Below are 15,496 nucleotides of genomic sequence, written 5' to 3'. Positions count from 1 at the left end.
CCGAGGTGCTCGTTTGCCGTGCCTTCAAGAAGTGCTCCATCTCAAACGCGCTTGATGGCACGGAGGATGAGGTGCTGTGGGAGGACATTTCGAACAAGGGAGATTCCGAAGACAGTGTGTCAGACGAAAACAACGACTAATCGTGCGCGCGCGTGCGTGCGCATGCAAGTGTGTAAATAAATGCATTTTTTCTGTTTTCCTCGAACAATATTCGCGTGAAAATGTTTTTTCTCGCGTTTGCTATCCCCGAGTTACACCTCGAACTATACGCGGGTCCGAACTATACGCGGGTTTTTACGGTACATTGAATGATCGCCTGCACACCCACACAGGGGAATGACCGCATATGGGCCACCTGGGTTGCCATAGCTTCTCACATAAATCCACCTTGAATGATCACCTGCACACCCACACAGGAGAGTGAGTTAGCGAGATCGTTATTTAGTCCAAAAGTGGCAGAAGCGGGATTGGCCATTTTCAAAATTGTCTCAGAGCATTTTCACAATTAGGACAGCGTTTAAGCTTATCTCATTAAAGCATCAATATGCATGTTGCAAAGTGCATTGAGAAAGTGTCATTATTTCTCATCGCTTCTGCCACGAACTGTTGGCCACCCCTAAACAAGCGCTGCCAGTCTACGCTGCGCGGACCTGCTATCTTATCTCCCTCTTCCCCTTCCCTTACCATTTGTTCTTATAAAAACCCAAGCCGGACAATAAACGCTCTCCTTTTTGCCCTGGCCACTCTGTTCGTGCATTTCGGGGCGCGGCCCAGCCGCGGGGCCGGTTGTAACAGTGGCGACGAGTATTTCAACAAAGAACGAGACCCAGCTGGAAAAGAGCCCTGTTGGTAGCCGCACTTGGGTTGCGAACGATTGATGTGCTATGCGGTAGAGTGGCACCGCAGAAGCCAAACGCACTCGGCTACGATGCGGTAGTGAAAGTTGTAAGCGAGTATCATGACCCATGACCAAACCAAATTTCAGAAAGCTTCAAGTTTTTCCACCGAAACCAGCCGGAAGGAGAGTCTGTTCATGCATTCATTGTGGAAATACGGCGCCTAGCGCATAACTGCAACTTCGCGGCCATGCTGGATAGGATGTTAAGGGACCGTATCGTGTGCGGGGTACGTTCAAAAAATTTGCAAAAGCAGCTGCTCGCAAAACCCGAGTTGACGTTACAAGAAGCAGAGGCACTTGCGTTGGCGGCAGAAAGTGCAGAGTTAGATGCGGAGAACATAAATCGAGAAACGCCCCGGGTAACAGTGTCGGCAATGAAGGAGCAACGCTGGGTGCTGCGAGGCCAGAAGAAAAACGAAGGCGGAAAGCCATGCTAGTGCTGCGGAAAGCGTAATCATAAGCGCGCGACCTGTTCAATGCGTGGGAGGCACTGTTACAAATGTGGAAAACAAGGGCACTTGGCACACATGTGCCAAAGGATCGACAACGCGTTGAATGTAACAGCCCAAGCCAACGACAGTGATAGCAGCGCGTCGCAACTTTGGTCCGTAACTTCGAAGAATTCATTGGTGCCACCGATTCAGGAAACGTTCACGTGGAACGGCGTAAAGCTGAAGATGGACGTTGATACCAGCTCGCCCGTATGTGTCATTATTAGAGCAACCTACAAAGCCCACCGTCATCAATGGCTGAAGTTGCAGGAGCCGAAGACAAAGCTGGCGTGCTATTTGGGGAAGCTACCCGTACTCTGAGTACTGTCAATGCTTGTATGCCACAAATCGGCGGAGGTTGACTGTAACCTAATCGTCTAGGACTGCGAAGGTCCTCTCCTGTGCGGTCGTGATTTGCTGCAGAAACTACAAGAGCAGGGCGCAGCAGTACTCTACGTAGCTGCGCCACCACTCGGGTCGAGCCCGGAGTCTCCGCCCGCGCCTGCTGTGTTGGACCGCTACTCTGACCTGTGCACGGAGGGCGTAGGACTCATGAAAGGCCCACCGGTGTGCCTTCACATCAAGCCTGGAGTGACGACAAAGTTCTTCAAGGCAAGAAAGGTACCCTACGCTCTGTTGGATAAAGTTTCAGAGGCATTAGATCGACTCGTGGCAGCTGGCATTATATCACCAGTGACGCACTCGGAATGGGCTACGCCCATTGTTCCAGTCTTAAAGAAAGACGGCACAGTTCGCATTTTCGGTGACTTCAAGCTTACTTTGAACTTAGTATGCGAGCTGGAACAATACTCGCTGCCTCTTATCGAGGATATTTTTGCGCAATTAGGTGGGGGGGAGCGACTCAGCATTTTGGATTTGCGTGACGCCTACAACCAGATCCCGCTAGATGCAGAGCCTCGCAAGTTGGCCGTGATAAACACCCACAAGGGCCTCTTTTGCTTCAACCGCCTCCCGTTTGGGATTGCTTCGGCACCTGCGATATTTCAAAGGCGGATTGAATCAATCCTACAGGGCTTGCCTGGGGTGCAAGCGTACCTAGATGACGTGTTGATAGCGGAAGAGGGTGACAGCCAAAACCGCAATCTGATGGCTGTGCTCGAGCGCTTCCGTGAACATGGCATTAAACTTCGTGCTGATAAGTGCCACATTAGCGAGCCCTCTGTTACATATCTAGGTCACCGTATTGACGCGAACGGACTGTATCCCAAGGAAAAGAACGTGGATGCTATCAGGCTAGCCCCCTCTCCACAGAGCGTCTGCGAGCTACGCTCATTTCTGGGCATGGTAACCTTTTATAACAAGTTTATGTCCGACTTGTCTACCATTCTAGCACCATTGTACAAACTGCTGGAAAAGGGCGCTAAGTGGACGTGGAGCACCAAAGAAAAGAAAGCCTTTGCCCAGGTGAAAAACGCGTTGTGCGCAGCACCCGTACTGACTCATTTTGACCCGAACCGTGAGCTCTTCTTGGAGTGCGATGCGTCCCCATACGGAGTTGGGGCTGCACTTTTTCATCACACCAGAGGCGAGAAGCGACCCGTAGGCTTTCGATCGAGAACGCTGACAACTGCCGAAAGAAAGTACTCTCAGATCGAGCGCGAGACGTTAGCCTTGATATTTGGTGTTACAAGGTTTAGGGACTACCTGTTGGGGCGAGAGTTCACTCTGGTTACGGATCACCAGCCGTTGCTGGGCCTGTTAAGGCACAACTGTCAGACCCCCGTCAAGGCGGCAGCCAGCATACAAAGATGGGCGCTACTACTTGGTACATACAAGTATAAACTGCAGTACAAGCCGGGAAAATTTATGCTCAACGCGGATGCATTAAGCCGGTTACCCCAATCTCTTGAACAGGAGCTGCAGGACGACGAGGATGCGGCCGAGTACGTCCTCGTCGTGGACCAGTGGGACAAGCCGGCGGTGCCCATGAAAGAGCTTCAAGCCCTCACGCAGTCAGACGGCGTACTGTCAAGTGTGTGCAGGTACGTCATCCAAGGTTGGCCACAACGCACTATCCAAGGTTGGCCACAACGCACTGCGGAGGAAGGCACAGAGATGCGGGAGTATCACAAAAGGCGGAACGAGCTGTCCGTGCAGCATAACTTGCTTCACTGGGGTCATCGTGTTGTGGTTCCGGCGGAAGCCCGGAAGAAGCTACTGAAGTTATTACATGGAGCTCATCAAGGAGTTTCTGCAATGAAGGCAGTTGCACGGTCAAAATTTTCGTGGCCTGGCTTGGACCACGATATTGAGCGCTTAGCCGCTGTGTGTCAGCACTGTGTACAGGCGTTGCCCATGCCACCCGCGCAAGCACCCATTCGCTGGCCAGAGAGGCAGAAAAGATGGTCGCGACTGCATGTCGACTTCGCGGGTCCGATCCAAAACAAGATGCTTCTTGTCGTCGTCGACTCTCACAGTAAATGAATTGAGGCCATTCCCCTGGCTCACGCGACCTCGCGCAACACAGTCGATGCCCTGCGAACGCTGTTCAGTAGATTCGGTCTGCCACACACAGTAGTGTCTGATAATGGCACGCCATTCACCGGATGGGAGTTCAACGAGTTCTTGCAACAGAACGGGGTAGTTCACGTGCGGGCACCCCCCTACCATCCACAGAGTAATGGACTCGCCGAATGTGCGGTGCGAACCATCAAAGATGAACTAAAGAAGTGTGGGGACGCAGACTTGTCAAAGACGCTGGCTAGAACACTGTGCCGCTATAGAAACAAGCTGCTTCCGTCCGGGCGCTCACCATCAGAAATGTTGTTGGGTTACCAGCTCCGCACCCGATTAGACGTGTTTTCCTCCCAGGAGCCGAGCAACAGGGGATGTCCACTCTGCTGACGGCGCCGGGCGGAACTTCGCACTGGGAGATCCTGTGTACCTTCGCAATTACGGCTGTGGTGACAAGTGGACACCTGGGAAGGTCTGGTCAACCTCTGGTGCACGCATCGTGTCTGTCGACACGGAGAACGGGCTTGTTCACCGGCACATGGACCAGCTCAGGCGGAGAAGCATCGAAGAACCGTCAAGTCCAGAGGCTCTCACTAGCCCCCAGATAAGCCCAGACCCTCCAGTACAAGACTGCGAAGCTCCAACGGCTACTGGCTCCGGTCTTCCGGGCCACCCGCCCCCAGAGCTAAGACGTTCCACACGTATCAAGAAGCCAGTGGAGCGTTATGGATTCTAAGGAAGAAGGAATGCCACGAACTCTTGGCCACCGCTAAAGAAGCGCTGCCAGTCTACGCTGCGCGGACCTGCTATCTTATCTCCCTCTTCCCTTTCCCTTACCTTTCGTTCTTATAAAAACCCAAGCTGGACAATAAACGCTCTCCTATCCAACCGGCCCAGCCGCGGGGCCGGTTGTAACAGCTTCATTACAGCTGTAACCATTGGAATAGGAGGCGTTCGCCCGGCTTGATCCTTCGCGCCTCTTCGCGTATGCCCCTCGACGCCGACAGGCGCATTTGACGCTTTCGACACGTAGACGCGAGCATAATCCAGTTTGTCTGATCCACCCGACTCTTGTACGATCACCATAAGTGGGCCCGTGCTTCCACAGTACCCTCTACGACCTTGACGGCCCGCGTCTATCGGCGTCTCACCCCGAGCACCCTCTGTAGAGGCACCGCGTAGAGCCACGCTGCATTTGTCCTCCGCTAGCTATGGCTACATTCACCTACGCAGACGACGATCTGGTCCAGTGCCCTTACGACCCGAAACACAGGGTGAAGCGGACTCGGATTGACATCCACTGGTCAAAATGCAAGAAAACGGTCGGCCAGCCATGCCTCAGGCCTTGTTTGTTCAACGCCACCCATTTCGTGCCATCCATGGAGAGCCTGTTTCTCCACCACCTTGAGACATGCCCTGACCGGTCGTCGACACTGCCGATGAGACGGGAGGATGTGGACAGGCCTTATGTGGTACCAGTCGCCGGTGCTTCACGGCCATTCCCAGAACCAGAAGAAATGTGGGAAGCGGGGACCCCCGCAACGTACAAGCCACAAGAGCCCATCAGTAACCATTGGAATAGTATTCTGTATATTATAGCTTCAGTGAAAAAACCATGTATGTGTACTCATAAGCAACCACAAATACATAATATCGTAACACCAGCAAGCTGTACCTATATGTGTTTTATAATTTTGGTAGTTTTAATTGCAAGTTTAAGTGCGTGGACTTCACGTTTGATGGCATTCTAGAGAGCTGGTAACAAGCTTCATTGAGATTGCGATTATAGAGACCCTGCAAGGCAAATCTCGTCAATCTAGTTGGTTCATATAGTGTGCAAGTGTGACATTATTCAGTGAGACTCCAGCCTCGGTGTGCTGCAGGATATTTAAAAATGGCTTTAAAGTGTTCACGTCATTGCCTTGCTTTTGAGTATAGGAGGTTCGGAATCTAATTGTGTGCATCGTTCGGATGCAAGCCAGCTATGCTCATGGCTGTGCAGGCAAAAGCGAACAAATGTGCAACATCTGACGATTTGGCAGAAAAAAAAAAAAAAATATTGTCTGACTTGCACAGTTTCTTCTTTTCTTAAGGGGAGATGCGAGTTGAAAAATCGCGTTTTTAGCGAAATTTCACGTATTTCTGATTTTTATTGCATTGTAATCTTCAAACCTTCTTCTTTCATCTGTGAAAATTTCAAAACTAAATTCGAACCGCAAAATGCAAAAAAAATGTGTATGAAGGCATCGGGGTGGCTCAAAATTTCGTGAATTTATGCCGATATTGGCCATCTTTGACTGCGCGCTGCTCCCTGTCGCAGTGCCGCCCGCCATCGCGATCGGTTGGGAAAGTTGCGTCCGGCCTTCTTCTTACAGCTTCGACGACCGCTAGTTTCGTACGTGGGGAAAAAAAAAAAAAAACTAGGCTTTTTTATCACGTAATTTGAGCGGTTTGAAACGCGCGGCACCCTAAGCCACATCGCCATTGGCTACCGAGTCATTCACAGCTGTGTTGGTGGCGGCCATCAGCATATGGTCCGTCTGCTTTTCTGCACGTCTACGCATATTTCCGCGATGACAAGCCCGAAAAAGTGCAACGTGAGACCGCAGAAGTTTCGAACGAAGCACAACTTCAAGGGAAGGCGGCGTAAAGCGCCCCGAACGACGGCGATGAACGAGAATGTGCCTACGTGTGCTAGGCCTGACGGCGGCATCGACGAGTGCGCGAGCGACAGTGGCTGCGATGAAGAGATTGACGCTGCGCTTTCTTTTGTCAGTGCTTCGGAAAAGAAGCTCGGCTTCTTCGAAAAAGACGAAAGACAGCGCGATGAGGTTTGTGCAACGACAGTTTTGTGCGACACCCTCTTGCTGACGGCACTTGTGGCAGGTGCGGCATGCCCTGCTCGCGGTATTCAAAAACTTGCCGTTTGGGAGCCAGCAGAAAAGTGCAAGGGACTTTCGTCGCTCCTCGAACTTCATTGCGAAAACAGCGAATGCTCAGCGACTGTTCTTTCGTGCTCCTATACGTCGCTGCGTGTTACGGCGGACGGCAGCAGCCGAGTGAGCCAACGGTACGACAGTGAGAGCTCCCGAGATAGTTTCGCTGTAAATGTGAAGGCGGTGGTGGCTGCACGCGCTGTCGGCATTTTGCATGAGCAATTGTCGAGATTTTGCTCCATTATTGGACTCCCAAAGCCAATGCACCACCGAGGATTTTTTTCGATAGCAAAGAAGGTGCACACCGCTGCCATGGCAGCTGTGAGTGAAAACTTACGCCCATCCAGAGAGTTGACGAAAGAAGTAGCAGGCGAAACTGATGTGGCTGTTATGTTTGACGGCACTTGGCAGAAGAGGGGCCACAAAAGCCACAACGGGATTGGCGAAGTTATTTCCTTAGATACTGGCCTCTGCTTAGACTTCGAGGTCATATCAAATTACTGCCTGACATGCAGTAGGCACAAGGATATGGGCCCAGACGAGGAAGTGTGGCAGGCATTCTATGGCCCAGCCTGTGAAAAAAATGCAGACTGTTCCTCTCATGCCATGGAAACGGAGGCTGCAATGTGCATTTGGCAGAGAACATTGACTTATGACACCCCACTGCATTTCATGACATTCTTGAGTGACGGTGACAGCAGAAAAAAAAAAACCACCACCACCTTGAGACATGCCCTGACCGGTCGTCGACACTGCCGATGAGACGGGAGGATGTGGACAGGCCTTATGTGGTACCAGTCGCCGGTGCTTCACGGCCGTTCCCAGAACCAGAAGAAATGTGGGAAGCGGGGACCCCCGCAACGTACAAGCCACAAGAGCCCATCAGTAACCATTGGAATAGTATTCTGTATGTTATAGTGCAGTTGCAGAGTCAAAAGTCTATGGTGCTGTCAATATAGTAAAAGAAGACTGCACTAATCATGTGGCCAAGAAACTTGGCACCGCGCTACGGAAGCTGCATGTGCCATTACCACGAGGGCAGAAAATGAAAGAGCCAGCCATTCAGAAGCTTCAAACATACTATCAGACTGCCATAACAAGCAACAGGGGGAGTGTACGGGATATGTACACAGCAGTATGGGCTTCGTACTTCCACTCATGCTCTACTGACAATGCTGGCAGCCACAAGTTTTGCCCTGCAGGAACAGAGTCGTGGTGCAAACATCAACCCGCTGAAGCACTTGGTGAACCTGCACCACGCCACACACCTGTCCTGACAAAAGCACAGGGATTGGCTGTTTTGCCCATTTATAAGCGGCTAACGGATGAGAAGCTCCTTGCTCGATGCATCAAAGGGAAAACCCAGAACGCATCGGAATCCCTGAACAGCAAAATTTGGCTACTTTGCCCCAAGACTAAGTTTGTCTCCCGAACGATTGCCGAGACTGCCGCAGCTATGGCAATCCTGTGGTTCAACAAGGGTCATGCTACTTTCGAGCACATCCTGGAAGAGCTCAACATACTGCCATCTAGAGATCTAGTTACTTTCAGTGATTCCCACGATGCGAGGCGCATCAAGAGAATGTCCGAGCGTCTGACGGCAAAAGCAAGGGCCCACCGTCGTCGTGGAGTGAAAAGGGCATGGCTAGAAGAGAGTGCTCGCAAGGACCGTGAGGGCACAACCTATGCTGCAGGACAGTTCTAGTAACTTGCAGTGCTTTTCAAAGTTCTGTTGAGCATTATGGCCAAAGATTATGCATTTCTAACAACTTTGTGATAAAAAAAAAAAAAGGTTTCAAACTTTCAAATGCGTTTTTCTCCTTTTGCAGTTTTGTGTGATCTGTGCTTCTTATACACGCTAGTTCCTATAATTAGAATTGTCATACCTCTATGAAACTTTGCACATAGTATGATGAAGGCCCATAGAGTGCAAGTATCTATTCAGATTGTCAGGGCTGCTTGATTTTGTTTTTCAAAAATTACATAACATTGTAAGCCCTTGGCAACTAGAGCCATAGTAAATTTTTCTATTTTATTATTGTATTTCACCTTTTTACACACAAAATTTATATAGTTTTTTGCACTCTACAGTTCCAAAGGATCATAGTCAGCTATATCTGCATGCTTTATCTCAAATTTTTATAGCTCGGAATTGTTGCATAACAATGGCCATAATTTTGCAGTATCTGACCTGCAGAAAGAAAACCAAGCAATCTACATGAAAATAAATGACATATTTCAAAAGAGGAGAAACAACTCTATTAGCATGCCAATTTGTGTTAAATTCAGACTCTTATTAAAGAAAATCGTTTTTCGAGTAGCATCTCCCCTTAAGCCCTTTGCTTAAAATTGTTTGTCTTAATAGAGCTATACACTTAAAATATAACTAATGCAATACCATAGTAGTGATGGAAGGTCGTGTTGCATCACGCTGACGTGATCAGGATGTATACGAGTGCGGGACGTTTCGTATAAGGTAAAAAAACAATGGATCCATATTTCAGTGTTTTTCTTTCAAATTCTCGTTCTGCTTGAAATGTCTATGTGTTAACAGAGTTCAAAACATGCTTGTTCGACAACTAGTGTCGCTCACTGCACAGGAAAAAGGCTTCTCTCGAGCCATCATTAAGGTGTTTTTCCTTTTCCCTCCGGTCATATGTGCTGTGATGAATCAATTAGGTTCTTTGCGCTTATTGCCACCCCCACTTACATTGGCGAGATCAAAAACTCTGGAAAAGACACCATAATACAGAAAAAACGTACGTACCTTCAATACAGTATGAAACACTCTCACAGAACTCAGCAAGTAGCTGGACCATTCTATGGACTTTGAAAATGCCTGAGCCATTAGAATGGAAAGTAGCTGCACCAAAAAAACACTAGTAATCGTGACATATACAAACAACACTGGACAACACTGACGAATCCACAAAGTTTCTGCCAAACGTTTATGCACACTACATTCAAAATCAATCGACAGGGCAGCGGGTTGACGAGGGCAGTGGGGTGTATGGCAGTGGAAAAGGTACCAGCTGCTTAAAAAGTGCAAACTTCGCAGCCAACTGATCAGTCACCCCTTTGAAAGGCTGAAAGCACCTTGTATTGTTGGGAAAGTTCCCTTTGTAAATTCGCCGACATAACATTGGACACAATGTTTAAAAACCGGCTATTTTATGAACACATAAACTACCAAATTAGGGTGTAAACAAATTTCATTACAATCAAAGCAGAACTTCGCTCGAAAAAAAAGTGGGACACTTATGTCTTACTGACTTATGAATGTACTATTATGCCATACTATCTCAGAGTATTTGAGATGAAACAGCCATAAGAATTGGTTCAGAGTAGTACTTATGATGCTGCGCAGGAAAATCTGTGCACCTGCTTTCAAGCAATGGGCCGAATTCCCCCTTAAAATCCTTTTCAAGGCTGAGCACTGTTTCCGTCAAGCTTGTTTCACATAACATACTAACCATTCTGCGTCAATTATGTACCTCCATCTACTGTCGCAATGGTCAAGAACTGACGTCATCGTCTAATATCTTTCCCCTTGCAAGGAGATATGTGACGATACATACTGTTGTGCTGCACCAGCTGTAACGCTATTGGCTACTAGTGCCACCTAGAGCAGTGAGTGGAAGACTGAGTGAAAAGAGCAGGGCTAGCACATTTTTTGGAAAAAAAACAAACAGATGTTGACTGTCAGCTTGGGTCTCTGCTCCACTATGTCTGGCTAATTGTAACAAACTGGCGAAGAAGATTAACCGAATCGCATGAAACACCATGCTTACTTTCGGTAGCATAGATGCGTTTGAGGGTGAAGGCAAGACGTTGCTTGCTAATGTGGAGCGCGTCTACAAGTTCCTTGAAGTCAACAAACTTGTGACACAAAAGAAAAGGTCAATATTTTTTACCTGCTGCAGGCCTTATACATAATTACCACTTAATAACCTTGTAAAGCTTGAAACGCTCCAGCTAAATCATGGCAATTTTGAGGACTATCTTTTCATGCATTCATCGATCAAGTTACCGCACAAATCTACCCGAACACATAGGTATCTGGGAGTTCAAATCGCCTTTTAAGTCTTGAGAGGAGGTGTAGATACTTCAGATCACAAGGTAATGACGCCACAGATTAGCGGGTGCACGAGACCTCCCCGCACCTATTCGGAAAAGATTGGAACCTTTTCCCTGAAAGGTCAAACTATCCCCCCGGAGTGGAAGCTATGATGGAATATTCTGCGGTTTCTCGGCCACATTGTTACACTTGCTCCAGACGAGACTTGCAGTGCGCTGATAATTTCCTCCTCAGTACCAAGTGAAACGCACAGTCAAGCCATTCGAGTGGTCTGGAAACCCTGGTCTCCACCTCTCTTTGCTTTATCTATATGAGCGAGAAACAAAGGTTACGCAAAAAAATCGTTTGCTAGCTGCTCTGGAAAGCCTGAAGAATGACGGCGTTTAAAATTTTCGACTAGGCATTGCACACAATCTGTCTGCTATAAACAATGAATACCTTTTTCATAATATGCCGAAACATATGTAAAGGCTTGAACCATATGTAAAAAAAATGACTATTGGAAATGGGGGTGTAAGAATGTGCATATCTTAGAATACTAACGGAGCCTCTCTTTTCGCAAGATACTTCTATTGCAGCATGGTAGTAGAGACATTTTTATGTTTCACAATTCGGATGTTTTCCTGTTTTGATTTTTCAGCCTTTTAAACCTCAGGTCTGTTGTATATTCGGCTTTTTAAGTTCTTCGGTGTAATGATTTTCGGCATTCCTACAGTTAGCCATTTTGAATTTTGACGTTTAATGCCAACCTTTCTCGCCAGCTGTGCGCGCAGAGAATTTAAGGGCATTCAAAACATCCTTCACACTTGCTAAAAACTGGCTTTCCTTGGTGCCATTTTGTCAAGAATAGAACGAGAGGCGTCAGACCAACATCAAGCCACAGAGAAAGGGCTCGCTCAATTACTTGAATGTTTCCAATCCAGCTATAGGAAACAGCACTGAGAGGGAATGTTGTCTTCTTTATCACAAGTACGAATTCCACTCGCCGGGAAAATAATGCACTTAAGGCATCAAAATACCCTATCCTAGCTCCACCTGGTAGTAGCTACACGTACTCTGTAGGCATTGTACACAACATGCAGACCTCAAATGTTTCAATCCTAACAATGTAATTGATAGTACTCTTGCAGGTTCCACTGAAAATGCCTGAAAAGTTTCAAAATTAACCTTTGCTTCATCCTTAAAAACTAGCAGAATCTACACAAGTGGTAATGGCTCCAGTGCCATCAACACTTTATCTTCGATGTCAACTGCCAATGCACAGCCCGTGAAAATAAACGTGAAATACCTGGCTGTTATTTTTTGAGATGCATCACAGTTTCTTATGTGAATGTTCGTCAGCATCTGAGGGAGGTAATCATTTGCAGCTTCATCAAATAGAACAACAAAATAACTTACCTACTGCCCAGTGAATAGACGATAAAAAGAAAGGAACCAGACCGTGGCATACAAGGTCTGCACACTTTCTTTCCCACATGCGAGGCCTTTGCCATTTCCATGTCAGGAAACATTCTGTATAAGGGAGCACTTGTGTTGCTGTTGAAAGCTTGCTCTCTGCCTCTTTTCTCTGTGTGCTTATATATCTATCTATGCGAATCACTTGTGCGTGGGGAGGAACTGTTGGAGAAGCGAGAGGTGACCACCTTTTAAGCCTTCAACATCTTGGCTTGTCACAGCGTCAAGCCTTTTAGGTCGTATTCAAAATTTTAGGTCAGCGTTTGGTCAACAAAATTGTCACTCTCACAAGGCGTCACATGCTTCATCATGATGCTGCCTGCTGCGTTATCTATGTTGTGGTTGTGCTGTACACTACTCTAGTAGCTCTTTTGTACAGACTCTATTGTTCAGAAGAAATCGATAGATTGATTGATTGATACGTGAGGCTTAATATCCCAAAATCACCATATGATTATGAAAGATAAGGTAGCGGAGGGCTCTGGTAATTTCGACCACCTGTGGCTCTTCAATGTGCACCAGAATCTCAGCACACGGGCCTACAGCATTTTAACCTCAATCGAAAATGCAGCTGCTGCAGCTAAGGTTCAATATCGCGACCGATACGATACCGTCAGGAGCAAAGAACCTTACCCAGTAGACCACTGTTCTAGGGCCCTTTGGTCGAAAATTCTCCAAAAAAAAGCAAACGAGTTGCGATATGTAGGCTTGTGCAAATATTAGAGAACTTCGGATATATGAATGAATACAACAGTATTCAAATTTGCCTTGATCCAACTTTAAATGTTTTAAAGTTTCAGAGAATTTTAAGTTAACAAATAGGTGTGCATTAGTTTGCATGTAACTGTTTTGATAAAGGTGGTTCAGTGCAGTGGAGTGCTGATCCACGAAGTCATATTTTCAGGATAAATACGCGCTACCACGAAACCCCACTTAGAGGAACGTATTACCCTCATATAGATTGATGATTTTTAAAGTTTAAACGATAGTTAAACAAGCTTATGTGCTGTAAGTATTGTCTACGTTAAAAAAAAACATGTTTTGCAGTATACCGCTAGCATTCAACGGAAAGTGAAATCCTGCTATCATTCAAAGTTTCTTCCATTTCCTTACACTCAAAATAAACACATTTGCACATTTAAAAAAATATATTGTTAAGATCAGTGGGCTCATAAATTAGCTCACTTTTCTTCATAATATGTGAAATACACCAGTCAAAATCTATTCACAATTATACAAAACTCCCTTTCCACTTCGAATTGAAAGTTTGCTATTCTCAAGACGAATCATATAATATACCAAAGCTGAGACACGGACTGTTCTGCCTTGTCAAACTGGTTACATTTGGCATGTGGGGTGCAATAAACTTCTGCATTTACTAAATGATTACTACAACAGATTGATATTACCAATGTACACAAGGGAGAGCGACCGTATAAATGCTACCTGTGTCCTAAAGGCTTCTTGGCACAAAGTACATTGAATAATCGCCTGCACACCCACACAGGGGAACGACCGCATACAGGCCACCTGTGTTGCCGTAGCTTCTCACATAAATCCACATTGAATGATCACCTGCACACCAACGCAGGAGAGTGAGTGAGCGAGATCGTTATTTAGTCCAAAATGGGCAGAAGCGGGATTGGCCATTTTTCAAAATTGTCTCAGAGCGTTTTCACAATTGGAACAGCATTTAAGCTTATCTCACTAAAGCATCAATATGCATGTTGCAAAGTGAATTGAGAAAGTGTCATTATTTCTCATCGCTTCATTACAGCTGTAACCATTGGAATAGGAGGCGTTGGCCCGGCTTGATTCTTCGCGCCTCCTCACGTATGCCCCTCCGACGCCGATGCCAAGAGGCGCATTTGACGCTTCCGACGCGTAGACGCGAGCATAATCCAGTTTGTCTGATCCACCCGACTCTTGTACGATCCCCATGAGTGGGCCCCGTGCTTCCACAATACCCTCAACGACCTTGACAGCCCGCGTCTATCGGCGTCTCACCCCGAGCACCCTCTGTAGAGGCACCGCGTAGAGCCACGCTGCGTTTGTCCTCCGCTAGCTATGGCTACATTCACCTACTCAGATTACGATCTGGTCCAGTGCCCTTACGACCCGAAACACAGGGTGAAGCGGACTCGGATTGACATCCACCGGTCAAAATGCAAGAAAACGGTCGGCCAGCCATGCCTCAGGCCTTGTTTGTTCAACGCCACCCATCTCGTGCCATCCATGAAGAGCCTGTTTCTCCACCACCTTGAGACATGGCTTGACCGGTCGTCGACATTGCCGATGAGATGGGAGGATGTGGACAGGCCCTATGTGGTTCCAGTCGCCGGCGCTTCACGGCCGTTCCCCGAACCAGAAGAAATGTGGGAAGCGGGGACCCCCGCAACGTACAAGCCACGAGAGCCCGTCAGTAACCGTTAGAATAGTATTCTGTATGTTATAGGTTCAGTGAAAAACTCATGTATGTGTACTCATAAGCAACCACAAATACATGCCATCGTAACACCAGCAAGCTGTACCTATATGTGTTTTATAATTTTGGTCGTTTTAATTGCAAGTTTAAGTGCGTGGACTTCACGTTTGATGGCATTCTAGAGAGCTGGTAACAAGCTTCATTGAGATTGCGATTATAGAGACCCTGCAAGGCAAATCTCGTCGATCTAGTTGGTTCATATAGTGTGCAAGTGTGATATTATTCAGTGACACTCCAGCCTCAGTGTGCTGCAGGATCTTTAAAAATTGCTTTAAAGTGTTCATGTCATTGCCTTGCTTTTGAGTATAGGAGGTTCGGAATTGAATTGTGTGCATCGTATGGATGCAAGCCAGCTATGCTCATGGCTGTGCAGGCAAAAGCGAACAAATGTGCAACATGTGATGATTTGGCAGAAAAAAACAAACAAAAATATTGTCTGACTTGCACAGTTTCTTCTTTTCTTAAGCCCTTTGCTTAAAATTGTTTGTCTTAATAGAGCTATACACTTAAAATATAACTAATGCAATACCATAGTAGTGATGGAAGGTCGCGTTGCATCACGCTGACGTGATCAGGATATACACGAGTGTGGGACGTTCTGTATAAGGTAAAAAAACAATGGATCCATATTTCAGTGTTTTTCATTCAAATTCTCGTTTAGTTTGAAATGTCTATGTG

The 15,496-nt window shown here is 47.0% G+C and overlaps 1 protein-coding gene across 1 annotated transcript; it reads left to right on the top strand.

Annotated features, from left to right (window-relative positions):
- The first annotated feature begins 14,400 nt into the window (after window positions 1-14,400).
- On the top strand, window positions 14,401-14,766 carry LOC119161638 (uncharacterized). Its single transcript, XM_037414204.2, has one exon. The coding sequence runs from the start codon at window positions 14,401-14,403 to the stop codon at window positions 14,764-14,766; it is 366 nt and encodes a 121-aa protein (XP_037270101.2).
- The last annotated feature ends 730 nt before the right edge of the window (window positions 14,767-15,496 follow it).

This window comes from Rhipicephalus microplus, chromosome X (assembly GCF_043290135.1).
Source record: "Rhipicephalus microplus isolate Deutch F79 chromosome X, USDA_Rmic, whole genome shotgun sequence".
Lineage (NCBI taxonomy): Eukaryota > Metazoa > Arthropoda > Arachnida > Ixodida > Ixodidae > Rhipicephalus > Rhipicephalus microplus.
This window is presented reverse-complemented; position numbering and strand designations above follow the sequence as displayed.